General features: G+C 42.3%; 1 protein-coding gene across 7 annotated transcripts in view; it reads left to right on the forward strand.

Annotated features, from left to right (window-relative positions):
• The window catches only part of FAM13A (family with sequence similarity 13 member A), a 136,509-nt gene that overhangs the window by 86,488 nt on the left and 36,084 nt on the right, over window positions 1–13,937 (forward strand). For 5 of the 7 annotated variants that reach the window (XM_063335059.1, XM_063335060.1, XM_063335063.1 and 2 more), the window contains 3 exons: window positions 8,708–8,752; window positions 10,340–10,519; window positions 13,386–13,572. In XM_063335059.1, the coding sequence (XP_063191129.1) occupies window positions 8,708–8,752; window positions 10,340–10,519; window positions 13,386–13,572 (412 nt within the window). The remainder of the gene's footprint in view (window positions 1–8,707; window positions 8,753–10,339; window positions 10,520–13,385; window positions 13,573–13,937) is intronic. The other 2 variants (XM_063335061.1, XM_063335062.1) reach the window with 2 other exon arrangements.

The following is a 13,937-nucleotide window of genomic DNA, read 5'->3' on the forward strand; positions in this document are numbered from 1 at the left end:
AGCTTGCGTCTTTTGTAACATTGCTGAGACACAATTACTTGTAAATAAAGCTAACAGCTTGTAAGTCTTGCTGCTATTTATCACACATCAAAAATGTGTGCTCCTGAGGTCAGTTGCCAAGTGCAGTTAATTTGGCAGGAGAGCCGGTGCTGGCTGGGCAATTCGTGGTGCTTCAACAACTGAGAACTTGAGTGGGTGGCCAGTTTTTTCTGTGCAACTTTGAATATTCTAATTGTTGCCCCAGAGCTGTGCGTGACATATGTAGGAATTGCGTTTCACACCATGGAAAAGGAAGGGGAGACTTTCAACTTTAGCCGTTTGATGGTCAAGTCTATTTGTATTGCTACTAGCCACGCTTACATAGCCTGAAATACCGTTCAAGTAGTCCTTCAAGTGAATCATGAATGTGTATGTACAAAGCAGTCACTGCTGCGTTTATACAGCAGTTCCATACAGATAATTAAGCAACAAGTTAATTAAATGGGAACAAGAGCTCTTTAGCTTCCAAACACTGCATAATGCTTGGCTTTTGCCAGACTGAAGGAGCCATTGTGTCCCTTCGTAAACCAGTTTTGGTTGGATCAAACCAGAGACTTGATTCTTCCGTGCTGTACCATGCCAGCTAGCAATGAAGATGTTTCCCTGGATGTTATTTTTAACAATGAGGCAAATGCTCAAGGTCTTAACTTCAAGTCAGAACTGTCAGAATGCCACCAATACGCTATTTCCTAAAATGGGACTGATTTAGGGTTGTGGATTTGTTTGGGGTTTTTTTCTTTAGACATTGGGCAAGTCATGGCCAAGTATAGAATTAATCACCACTGGTGATCTGTAAGGGAATAAGCAGTCAATGGTATGAGAATAAGTGGTAAATGAGGCAAAACGTGAAATAGGTTTGTCAAGAGAGGTGATACTGGTACAACCAAATTATTTTTTATAAGACTTCCCAGAGAGAGGAAGGAAAGGAATATACCTAATCTGTCTGATGTCAGCAAAATGCTTTAGTTGTGCCATCTGGATGGAAAAAATGAGCATTAGTAACTAGAGCTTAAAGATGGGTGGGGAGGGGGTGAGACCTATAGGTATTGCTGGTAAGAGAGGAAGGAGATTGCTAGTGAAACTCAGTAAGTGTCATGGACTTTTTTTCTTTCGTAGGCACTGGCATAATAAAATAGAATCATGCTTATAAATTTGACTGAAGCAGAAATTTAGGAGGGGTGAATGGGATGGGGGTGTCTTCTGGGAGAAAATATGTGACAGTGAGATATGATATAGGATGACTGAGATAGATACAGATCTATATAAAGATAAGCATGAAATACAAAATACAGGATGAAAAATAATAACATAGGTAATAAAGTCATACATCTCAGGACTAATAATGAAAATTCATGATGTGAAAGGGGAGTTCCTCGCATATGGAAATGCTAGGGAAGAAAAGGACGTGGTAATACTTGTTCATGGAGAGATGGAAGGGGGGCATGGGATGAAAATATTCAAGTTGAAGTAATTACATGACAATGGATATATGAAGTATTTTCAGTATACTTAGAGGAAGCATGGATGTCTTTGTACAAGAATCAGATGAGGCCTCGTACAGTTTCAGTAACTTGTTCAAATGGCGTTAGATTTGTGAAGGTGATTAAAGAAGTGGGCATATCCTGTTACAAGATGAAGAAAAGAGTAGGGAAGGCTTATTTACCATAAGAAATGAACCAGAGAACACATTCCCTCTGGGTTTTAGACAGGGGAGAGATTGTTTATGTTAAGTAACAATACCTGATGCAAGAGAAAACGTATACAAACAGGCTATGAATAAATTTGGGCAGAAAATTAATGGTAGCTGGAGCCCTCTTTTGTTGGTGATTGCAAGGATGAGGCATGCTTGACCAGTTTGTGAGATCTGGGGTTTGAATCTATTCACCTGCTGCTGACCAGGATTATCCTCTCCCTCTCTGTATTCCTTGGTAAGACAATTTGTTGACTCAGCTGGGCTCAATACCAGCCAAGGAGATTTCTGCACTGTTAAAAGAAGAGGAAAACCTTGCTGGGTGATTGATTGTTCTAGGGAGTTGTGCCTGAAGGGCATTTGTGTTCCAAAACTTTTTGTAACGAAACCTTGTGGTAAAGGGAGTTGAGATTTGTTAAAAAATTTGTAGTGCTGCTCCTTGAATAATTCTGTAATGAGACTATGCATACCAGCTGTACTGAGTAATCAGTACTGAGAAACAGCGTGCAGTTTCAGGTAATGAAGCAGCATCTGGCAACGGCAATTCCCTGTAAGCACACTTCTCCTCAATGTGTGCAATGGGTTTTTAGAAGACAAGGAATCTGCAGACGTGCTTCATGCTGGCGTATGTGCTTTAGGTTTGACGTTAGTCACGTAAATGGTTTCAGAGGAGTTTCCTGGTGATTACATCCTGAGATAAACCAGAGTGATATTACAGGGGAAAAAAAGCAAAAGCTTTGTAGCGTGGAGCTTCTTGTTAACATGCAGAGCATTAAACTGAAATTGGGATTAGAGCTGACATCACAAGCAATGCCAAAAACTGTATTAGATACACACGAGTACAGGGCAAGGTGTTGGACAGTTTCGCCTGTTTTGGTACTTCTCTTCTCTTGAAGTACTGATATCCTCTTGGCAGTATTCAATACAGCCGACTGTATCTCCTTTCAACAGTTGTGGTCTGAGACAACTCTTCTTATATAACACAAGCCAAATATTCTTAGCCTATAGTATAATTGGGTAAGGTGTTTTATTCTATTTGTTCTCGGGTCAATTTTCTGAAGAAACTGAAAAAATCTTGCTGTAGGTTTTGCACCTGCTCAGAAATTTGCCTGGCCACCTTCCCACTGAACGCTTCCTCCTCAGTGTGGGACATGCCTTAAGAACTCCTGGGGCCCACAGGAGTGCTGGGCCCTTTTATGAGTCATGATTATGTTGCGTGACGCACGTTAATGTCCTGCGTCACATCAGCACTGAAACAAAATAGACACCAGGGTGCTGGGTGCCCCTGCTCGCAGTGTCCAGCTACTGTGCTGGTCTGAGGAGCGTTTCCCTTCTCTTGAAGAGGAACCTGCACAGACACAGCCATCCAAATTCACCCGGCTAAATTGTGTGGCATGTATGAATCCCTTCCAGGGTTGTCTCTGCTCCAAGCAGTAGGTGTCAGTGTGCACCCATCATACAGGGTGATCCCAGCACAAGTGAAAAACAGCAGGAATCCTGAAGAAAACAAGACAATTGCTTTTAGTGGGGTTAGTTTTCTGCATAGTAAGAAGGCAGCATCAAATATAATGTACCACATTTAAAGGAAGGATAATTGGATCTGAGCTTGTGAAAGTGCGATGGTGCTGAGAAAACATTTGACAGTGTGTCCTCTGTGTGATGGGACATCCCAGTAACTAAGAGCACATCTCTTTATTTTTAAACTCAATATTTTCCCATTTTATATGCAGACACAATCCTTCTCTTTGGTAAGTGTGTGTCAAATGAAGTAGTTGTCTTAAAATAAATCCCATGTGAGTCTGCCGTATTGCATGTTGCAGTGTGCAACAGTTGAGGAGAGTGAACAGTGTTTAGACTATATAAATGCCTACGAAAAAGGAATTTCCTAGGTCACAGGTTGGAATAATATATTCAGGAGGACTTCAGAAATTTCCCATCTGAAATGTCAAAGCCATTTAAACGTCCCCTACCTTACTGGAATGATAAAATGGTAAAAAGTTTTTGCATCTATTGAGGCTTTCTTACTGTTGTGCTTGGCTTTAAAAAAAAAAAAAAAAAAGAAAAAGAAAAAAAAAAAGCTTTGCTTCTTGAATAAAGCAGATCAGTTGTAAATAAATCTCAGCAATGATTGGCCTTAGTTCCAGACTGCAAGTATAGCTTATGATTTATGCCATTAAGTATGGTCAGGGGTTAATTCATTGACTTCATAAATAAAAACCCAATCTGGGAAAATACTATGACAGTAAGTCAGTTTTCTCTGGTTGATGTTTTTACATTGCTCTTTTAATACATTTTGCTCAATAGTGCCTTGAATGAAAAAAAAACAGGAGAGGAGGTTTGATATCCAACTCAGTTCTTTGCCTGCTGTCACAAGATGCCCATCGCAAACCAAACAGGGTGCAGGTATTGCGTAAGATAATTCTCACTCAAATGCATATTTTTTAAACATAGAATACTAGCTAGAGGGGGCAGGGGAGATTTAATGTTCTTAAAGGTGATGGAAAATGCTACCTTCCTGTACTTTAGGTTGGAAAGAAATGGGAGAAGAGGCTATGCAGTAAGAGTTTACCTTATGTGTGAAGCAAGACATTATCCAGGGCTGATGGGGCACCTCTGAAAGTGAGAAAAAGACTTTGGTAAACAAGTTAGACAACACTGGGAAGTGCTAGAGGTCAGACTTCCCAAAAGGAAAAGCTCCAGGGTCATAAGAAGCCAGTTCAAAAGTTTATAGCGCTTAAAACAGCTGTGTGCCTTGGTGCAGGTTTTGTGGCTGGCTCTCTGAAAGTAAAAGTCCCCAGCACTGGGAAACTCTCCTGCTGCTTTCTGTCACCTGAGGAGAACCTTTAATTTCTACTGAAAGTCGCTATTTCTCAGCGTGCTCCGCAGCAGCAGCATAATTTAATAAAGATAATCTAGCTGTGGAGATAATTGAGTGTATGTATCGATGAAATGGAGCAGACGTGAGGAGAAAATAATTAACCGAAGCAGAACATGAGTTCCTGTTGTCCGGATGATTTCTGGGCATGGCTTGCCTCGCCTGCTCCATGAAGCATAAATCCAACAGCAGAGCGACTTTTGCCACCCAAGAAGTTTGGAAAACCCCGCAGGATTCACCCCGCCTGCCTGACTGCTTTTCTGGGCTGTGAAATCCCTACAGGGCTGTGCCTTTCCCGGAGTTTGCTAACGCGCTCCACCACCTCCCACTTGGTCCCTGCACAGCCTCAAATCCTGAAGCCACTGTATAACTCTCTCCCCTCCACCGTTTGTTTTGGATGTGAACTTCCTCAACATAAAAAAGGTTGGTGCAGAGTAAATCAAGCAATTTAGCAATGCATTTAAGTTAAGCTTCAAAATGAAATAGCAAGGAAAGCTGCCGATAGTGGAATTAAAAGAAATTTAGGGTATCTGGAAAAAATGATCATTTAAAATCTCCATCTTACTGAGAAGGGAGTATTAATCCTAATCGCTCTCTACAACTACCTGAAAGGAGGTTGCAGGTGGGGGTCGGTCTCTTCTCCCAAGTAACAGGCGATAGGACAAGAGGAAACGGCATGAAGTTGTGCCAGGGGAGGTTTAGATTGGATACTAGGAAAAATTTTTACACTGGAAGGGCTATTAAGCATTGGAACGGGCTGCCCAGGGAAGTACTTGAGGCACCATCCCTGGAGGTATTTAAAGGACGGGTAGACATAGTGCTTAGAGATACCGTTTAGTGATGGTTTTTGTCAGCGTTAGGCTGATGGTTGGACTCGATGATCTGAAAGGTCCCTTCCAACCTAGGCACTTCTGTGATTCTATAAGAGAGCATTAAAATATCACATGGTTAAGAATAAAGTTATATGCAGTATACAAGGAAGCCATATTTAGAAGGGAAATACAATAAAATCAGAATGTCAGCGCTTAATTTTGTAGTCATCCACTAAGCTTGCATGTAGATGTATACGTATTTCCTTGTTATTTGTCAGTGGTTTGAAAATCACCGTATTACTGGCTCTCTGACAGAATCTGTAGTCTGAGTAGGGCTTTTCTAAATACCACAAAGTAACTGTTACACATTATGAATTAGCAAGGTTAACACACTTAAAACTGAATTGGTGTTAGTAAAGCACACAGTCAACTGAGAATTAGACAACTACAGAATGTATTGGGAAGGGGAGGGGTGTATGAAAATTTTTGGCATTTTACTTCAATACTTCTTCAGCTTTATCTCGTTTCTTCTTTTTACTACTTTTTGTGTAAAGAAGCTGGTGTGTTTTCAATAGTGATGCGAGTGGTTTGCAGATAGTGACTGTTGGCCTTGAACACCTCAGGTGGAGTTAACAGCGTGAAGTCTTACACGTACAGTATCTAGCCTTTCATTAGGTTTATGTGAAACAGGAGTTTGCATTTTTGCACGGTATTAATCCTGTTGGAAATAGAGGGAAGAGCTGCTTCCTGAGGTTTTCTTTCTTGTCTGATAGGTAGATATACCTACATCCTAAGGATGTTTAAAAAAAACCTAGAATCCAGAGAGTCCTTTCTCCCTCTCCGTGACCACTTCCCTGACATAAAAACAGAGAAGAAAGGTGTGATGTGAAAGACACCCCGGCTCAGTATGGATTGCATGTAAATATTCCAGAAAGTTCATACAATATTAACTTGCTCCCACACGTGTAGGAACGGTAGTCAGCGCATGAATTGTATCTTACAATGTGGTTTAGCCTACCACAGTAGCATCTTGCTTGCTCATCCATCTCGCATGGGAGGCCAGGTCTTAAAAAACAGTTTGGGGCTGGAAGGAGGCCAAATAGTTTATGTAAGTGAACAGGAAAGCAAGTAGGGTGCTTGAAATGTGCACTTCAAATTGCAAAGCCATCTGGTAGTTAATAGTCAAGATATTATGTATGGGAAGAGAGGGATCTTGCAAATTATTTTTTTTCCTATATGTAGATTGCATGTCTGTAATAATAAATACTTGTTTGTATGTCTTCTGTTCATTAAATCATCTGAATGGCACAGCTGCTCAGGTGCTGTGCAGGTACTGGGGGGTATACTGGCAAATCCACAACAGCTTCCGTGCTGTGCCAGCGCTGCAGGGACCTGTGCGGGGGCTGGAGGTGAGCACCCAGTGAAGCCGGGACTGTATGGGATGTGCGTGTGGGTAGGGCACGCTGCTGTGCCTGCACCAAGGTGAACGCACTGGCTCAGCCGGAGGAAGCTGAAGCGTATTGTGAGTCTGATCTGCAGATGGGTGTTTATGGGGTTTGTACTTCACTACAGGAGTTAGGCTGGTTTGTTGGTTTTGTTAAACTGGCTGTAGTGGCACCTTGTTTACCTTTCTTGTCCTCTTGTTGCTTGCCTTCCACCACAAGTGACACTCAAACCCAGCAAAGCCACAGAGTGGTTATCATCTGAGAGTGCCGCAGCTCCTTAGCTAGTGCTACATCTGTACAGGGAAATGCAAAATCATAGAATGGCTTCTGTTGGAAGGGAGCTTAAAGATCATCTAGTTCCACCCTCCCTACCGTGGGCAGGGACACCTTCCACTAGACCAGGTTGCCCAAAGCCCCATCCAGCCTGGCCTTGAACACTTCCAGGGACGGGGCATCCACAGCTTCCCTGGGCAACCTGTGCCAGTGTCTCACCATCCTCACAGTAAAGAATTTCTTCCTAATATCTAGTTGAAATCTCCCCTCTTTCAGTTTAAAACTGTCACCACTTGTCCTATTGCTCCACTCCCTGATAAAGAGTCCTTCCCCATCTTTCCTGTAGACCCCCTTTAGGTACTGGAAGAGACTATAAGGTCTCCCCAGAGCCTTCTCTTCTCCAGGCTGAACAACCCCAACTCTCTCAGCCTGTCTTCAAAGGAGAGGTGCTCCAGCCCTCTGATCTTCTTTGTGGCCCTCCTCTGGGCCTGCTCCAACAGGTCCATGTCCTTCTCGTGCTTTGAGGGAAGCAGAGAAGAAACCTTTGGTTAGTTAACGGATGTCGTCTGTTGTTGGTGGTTCTGCATTGAAACTGTTCGGGAGAAACTGGTAAAGACTGAAGGTGATAAATGTCAGTTTTGGCAGGAAGCACACCTTGCATCCAGCCTGTCTTATACCCTGGCCACACAGTGCCATTTTATTGGGATATGTCAGCCAATTGTACAGCTCCTTCCTCTGCTGATACAGGGATAAATCCAAGTGAAACCCCTAGGCCTGTAATTTATTTGACTTAAAAGAAGATCACAGGAGTGACGAAGAGGCAGGAAGTATTACGTTATCTGCAGAGCCGAGTCAGCGTGGGGGAAGAGCGGACAGGATGGGACTCAGCTTGGCCAGGTTGAATCTAGCCCTGTGCAGAGGGAGGAAAGCAGTGACAGCTGCGTGTGGTGGCACGTCAGCTTGTTTGCAAGGGCTTTAAACAGCAAGCAATGGCACCTACAATCGTGTCAGCTATTCCTGAGCCTGAAAACAGACTGAGAGAAAAGGGAGAGAAGAGAGCATACGTTTTATTTTTAAAAATGTGAAGCAAAGAACATGAACATCAGAGAGTGGCAGAAGAAGAACTGTGCAAAGCCTGTGTTTTACCTTTGTCCTCCATTAAGATTTAAAGATTCTTAAATATTAAGTCCCCTTTCACAGTGTATACATTTTCAAGTGGGCCTCAAAAGGCAAGGACTTTTGTGATGAGGCTAAAACAACCTGCAGCAGCGGAAAGCTCAGAAGAAAGCAAAAAAAAATATGCAACATGCTGAAGTTGAAATACTTTCCGTTAGACTTTGGCCTACTGGAAGGAAGTGACAGGGAAATTAATTCTTGAGGATATTGGCATTGTCAAAATGCTCCACGTCACTGTGGGAGAGAAAATTCCTTAAGGGAAAAGCTTGTGGCATGTGCATGCAATTGTTGAGGCAGCTCAGACCTTTAAATCGTAGTGCTGCAAAGAACAAAGGTTTTTAAGACCTTGCTGTGATAATTAGATCTAACTTTATCCTCTTTTTTTTCTTTTACACAGTGCCCACGTATCACAAGTCAGTAGCAACATTCCTGCTACAGGAGAGTAAGTGTCTCTTTTACAATTTTGTAGCTACTTTTTTTGCATATTGGAGCTTTTTAAATGAGCTGGTTATTCTTTGATTTCTCTTTAAGGATTTTTCTTGCACAAACGAAAAAAAGACAGTGTTTCCCAAACCAAAGCTTCTGCAATGATAATAAATCATTTCCTCTTGAAAAATTCCCAGACCTTTGGTTCTTTCCTTGCACTGTGCCTGCAATGTTTTGGTTAGGCAGAACTTGCATATTTAGAGAAATCATTCGCACCGCGTCATCTTCTTGCTTTTGTTTGTGCCCTGTTGCATCCCAGCAGAGGATGGGGCTTGACCCCACTACCATAACTGGGAGCAGCTAAGCTAACGAGTTGGCTCCCTTGCCGGAGCTGGAAATTCCCAATGGCTGATGGGTTTGTAGAACTGATTCCTGTCAATATGTGAAACACAGACATACTTGCCAAGTTAAACCATGGGGGTTTTTGCACTTGCTAAGATCTTTTGACTTTTTCAGGAACCGCAGTCTCAGCAGACTTACAACTATAGCATCTTAGCAACAACTTTTGTAAATTCTCTGGAGAAGTCAGCCCAGGTACACGTTCCCAACTTAAAGTTACTCATTTGAAAATTAACCAGCAAATCCTGCAAATAATCTTCTGTATTATGGAAAAAGCACTAGGAGCTATGTATGGACTTTGGAAAGGAGTGTTTGAAAAACTCATTCTTCAGCAGACTACTTAAAGCATTGCAAGAAACAGGGATGTACAAAAATGTGTTTCCAAATGATCTTTTTGCAAAAAAAAAATAATTTAGATTTTGCCCATAAAAACTTCCTCTGATTAAGCAAGCAAGGAAGGAAGTATTACAGGAAAATGTCGGTACCAAAATGAAGGAGATTTGGTTGCGTTGAAAGTTCAAGTAGTCTCACATCTTTAACTGATGCAACTGCAGAGGGTCCCTTGCTGTGGCTTGTGTTGGATGCCCTCTTACTGCCAGTGGGCGTGATGGTGATCTTACACCAGTGTAAGTCAAGGGTGGCTGTGGATGGATTCGTGGCACAAGAACAGTGCAAAACCAGCATGAACTCAGAACCAAATCCGTGCTTGGTCACAGAGTTACAAATACAAGGAGTTTGTAGTCAGGTACTGTTTGCAGTGAGACAGCAGTGAATCACCGCCTTGCAGATGATCCATTGCCTTATTGAGCTCATTGCGCAAGAGACTTGACCAGTGTCAGCATGGCTGGGTATCAAATGCAATTTTGTCACGGCAAGGACTATTAAAGTGAAGGGTGAAGGTTAGGCACCAATGTCTGTAGTTGCACTAAGTAAAATTAGCTGTTTTACTAAGGTTCAAACATCCTAGAAATAAAACAGAGTGAGATAAATTGGGAATGCTCAGCTCTTCTGAGGGACCTTAACATCAGGGTATCAGAAGATCTTGGCTGAGCTCTTTGCAGATGTCATAGCCCTCGGACATTTTATACTGCCTTGCCATCATAATAAAACATAAACCTCAGATACCCTTGCTTTATTTATTGTTGCAGAGAGGGAGCTCCACAAAGTCTTTGAGCTCAATTGACCTTATTTTTCGGCTTGACAGGTATTTAGAGAAGACAATCCGCTCAGCCGTGGAGCAGCATCTCTTTGATGTTCATGGCTCAGGCGGCCAGAGTTCAGAGGACTCTGAATCGGGAACATCTTCAGCCTCTTCTAATGTGTCTGCCAGGCAGAGGAGGCGACACCACAAAGAGCAGGAGGAAGCCCGGAGAAACAGAGACATGTACGAGCCTGATTTCTTTGTTTTGGAAAGTATATTTGATTAAGTGTACCCTAGTCATGTCCTCTTATCAAGGCAATGCTTAGTTCTGTGATGAAATGCACTGACCCTTGCCCTGGGTCGAAAGCACAGAGCAGACTGCAGTGCCTGTGCAGAACTCCATTGCATCAGTTAGACCTGGGAAATGTAAAGTTTATTAGAGGTCATGGAGTGGGGCAAAGCATGATAAGAATCCATATTTTTTTTGCGAAGTATGGTAGAGTTCACAATTACAGTATCTGGAATTGCTTAAGTACAATATTTGTTGCTTTAGTGGAAATCCCCAAGCAGCTGGCCTTATTGCCCGTAACTTTCTTTAGATATAAACATTGGGTTTAGATGCTTTTCTGAATTCAGAATGTCTTAAAAAACGCCTTTTGTATGTGGAGGCACAGCTTATGTTTGGGTTCATGGAGGAGCCCTGGGAGTTTGTCTGAAAGTGGAAACATCTTCCTTTTGATTAATCGGAATTTAAGAATTTTTATTCACCCTGTTACACAAAGCTTAAACATGATTTAGTGGTGAATTTCATTAAATGTCTGTTCAAAGAGTAAAAAATCCCTATTTTTCCTTTCATATTCCTCCACTTGTGGCATATATTGTGTGGTACAAATGTATTACCACCACAGCCTTAACACTTGCCCAGGGCATAACTGTCTTTGAGGAACTATAACTGCAGATTTTGCAAGTCCGTGATCTAGTCAGTGCTTACACACGTGTGTGCTTACACACACAGCTTTAACACAGCACTAATTCTTGTAAAGAATGTGTATACTTGACTTGGATTGCTAGGATTTCAAGGTAGATTCTGAAATAAACATCTAGTCTCGCATTGTGTTTTCCTGGGTGCTGAATTCCCCATATCCTATTGGATCTGCAGCTTCCTACACAAAGCCACTTTTATACATGTGCATAACCATCAGTACCTTGTGTTAATGTTGTGGTCATGCTATTTCCCAAAATGTGTCAATATTACCGTAAAAAAAAACCCCATAGTTACAAAATAAAAAGCCATTTCCATAGTGAATGAAAATCTGCTGTGAAAATAGACTGGGAAATTAGCACTTGCAAGTCACCAAAGTATCTGGCAGCAGCTCTGAAGCAGTTTTTCTTGTTTAGTAGCCCCGCTGACAGGCGTCTCAGGTAAGTAGGTCAGAGACTGGCTAGTGTACGTGTTTGGAAGCATATAGTACTGCAGGGCTTTTTTTCAACGTTGCATTACAGAGCTGTCTTTAGACAAGGTTGACAGTTGTTCAAGTTCGGTCTGTAGAGCCAGAGCCAAAGATTTAAAGCACATCGGAAGTTTTGAATGCTGGCTAGGGTTCAAATTGTTTTCCCTGGTTCCCTTAGGTCAGGTTGCTGGAAGTCCTTTGGGTGAATTATCAAAACTGGGAATTCCTTTCAAAAACTTCTTTCTGTAGTTGTTGTTTTGATTGTCAGTGACTTCATCTCCTTGCCTTGTGATGGATCACAAGAGGATTTGTAATGTCACAAGATGGGACTTCAACTAGGAAAAGTGTTTATGACAAAAACGCATACGTGAACTCCCAGGCCTTGCAGTCTACATGATCTACAGGCTATGTATGTCTAATTGGTCTGCTCAGGGGTTTGTAAAAACTTCCACAAAGGCAAATGTGTTATCTTAGAAGCTTGATCACAGATTAATAATGCCTCTTTGTATCTCTCTTCCACCAACAAAATGTAGAGATCTATGATCTAGAAAACCACTGAAACTTTCTGGGGTTTTTTTTGATATGAATACTTTGTCATGTTGGCACTGTCCGGATACTAGAGAGAATTGGTTTCTTGTCACACTAGTGCAAGTCTAGCGAAATCCTCCTGCTGTTTGTGAAAGCAGACTTTGGAGTCGCACAGCACTACATAAGGCAGCCACGCTTAAAACAGCAAACATACCAGTTTCAATGTCAAGTGTAAGCAGCCTGCCTTTAGCCTCTGGCCGGGTAGGATGGCGAAGAATGAGACGCATTGTGTTTCTCCTGTTCCTGTAATGTAGTGATGTGTTATGTATATGCGTCTTCATTGTTGCACAAAGTAGAGGGAAGACTGCTAAACAGGTTGTGAAGGGAAAAGTGCACGCTGAAGGGTCCAGCAGGCTAATTGTGCAGGGCAAGATAAGCCATACACCAGGCTTCTGGAAAACATGCACAACACTGCTAGCTCAGAGAGTTATGGGCTATGGCTTAAAGCTAGCTGTCCCGTTCACAACATAGCAGAACAGTCCTCCATCTTAGCAGTTGTGTTGCCGTTGCAGAGATGCATTCCCTTTTCTGTTTTGTGTAATTTCCAAATAGGAATCAAGCACTTGGCTAAAGCACTACAGTCCTGCTCTTGCATTTGCGAATATGAGTAAGAGGGCTGATTATGCGGTGTCATGCACCAAAGGAGATCCTTGGACCACAGCTGTGAATCACTTTTCTAAATTAAAAGCACGTGTCTCAAAGGAAAATACGCCGCGTATTCTCTATAAAAATACCACAGACAGCCAGGAGCTAGTCCAGCTTCCATGTGAAGTCAGTGGGATTCTCCACGTTGGCTTTAGTGGGAAGTGAATCAAGTCTCAAACATTGATCCTCACAGCTTTCTCACCTGAGGTGTGTGCGCCTGGCTTTCACTCCCCAATGGGATCTGGCATTGCTCAGTGCGTGGTGTTTGCTGCAGTAGGAAGAACCAGGGCTACTGGTTTCATAGGGCACAGAAGACGTTGCCGGAACTGCACCAGTCAGCATGATGCATTTCTCTATTGCTACCATAAATGTAGCGGGAGAGTGTTTTAAACAACCTCTTGTTGTAATGTCCCTTTTCTTTTTAGGGAAGTCGTCAACAAAGAAAACATTCCCTCTGGATTCAGCAATCTTGAAGACTGTATTCTAGCTGCTCAAGAAGTAGAAAAATTGCAAGACAACAGCTCCGGATATCTTAGTGAAAGGAATAAACCAAAACGGCAGAAATCCAGCACCAAGCTGTCAGAGCTTAATGACAACCAGGACAGTCCTGTGGTAAGCTGGCACGCTCTACTATTTGATGCCTAGTACTAGGGTGGGAAAAAGTCTTTTTTACTTCAGTGACCATCTGGTTCCCTTGGGTAGCCATTTTTGCCTCCAGTACAAGTCTAAGCGGCTTTTTTCGACTATGGGGGCCACTGGATCCCTCACTTGTAACCTTTGTGATGAGGCAACCAAAAAGCCATATTTCTGCTATGATCCTCTTACTCCGTCCATAGTAATATTCTCTTTACACAACTTTTTGCTTTTTGTTCTGAATTCAACGAAGCATTTTGGAAAGAGAAAAAAGAAGTAAGTCTTTCCCAGTCTTTCAAAAGTCTTGCAAGGAGGTTGGAACCTCAGATGTAGGTTCACATGTT

The sequence above is a fragment of the Chroicocephalus ridibundus genome, chromosome 5 (assembly GCF_963924245.1).
Source record: "Chroicocephalus ridibundus chromosome 5, bChrRid1.1, whole genome shotgun sequence".
In the NCBI taxonomy this organism is placed as follows: Eukaryota; Metazoa; Chordata; class Aves; order Charadriiformes; family Laridae; genus Chroicocephalus; species Chroicocephalus ridibundus.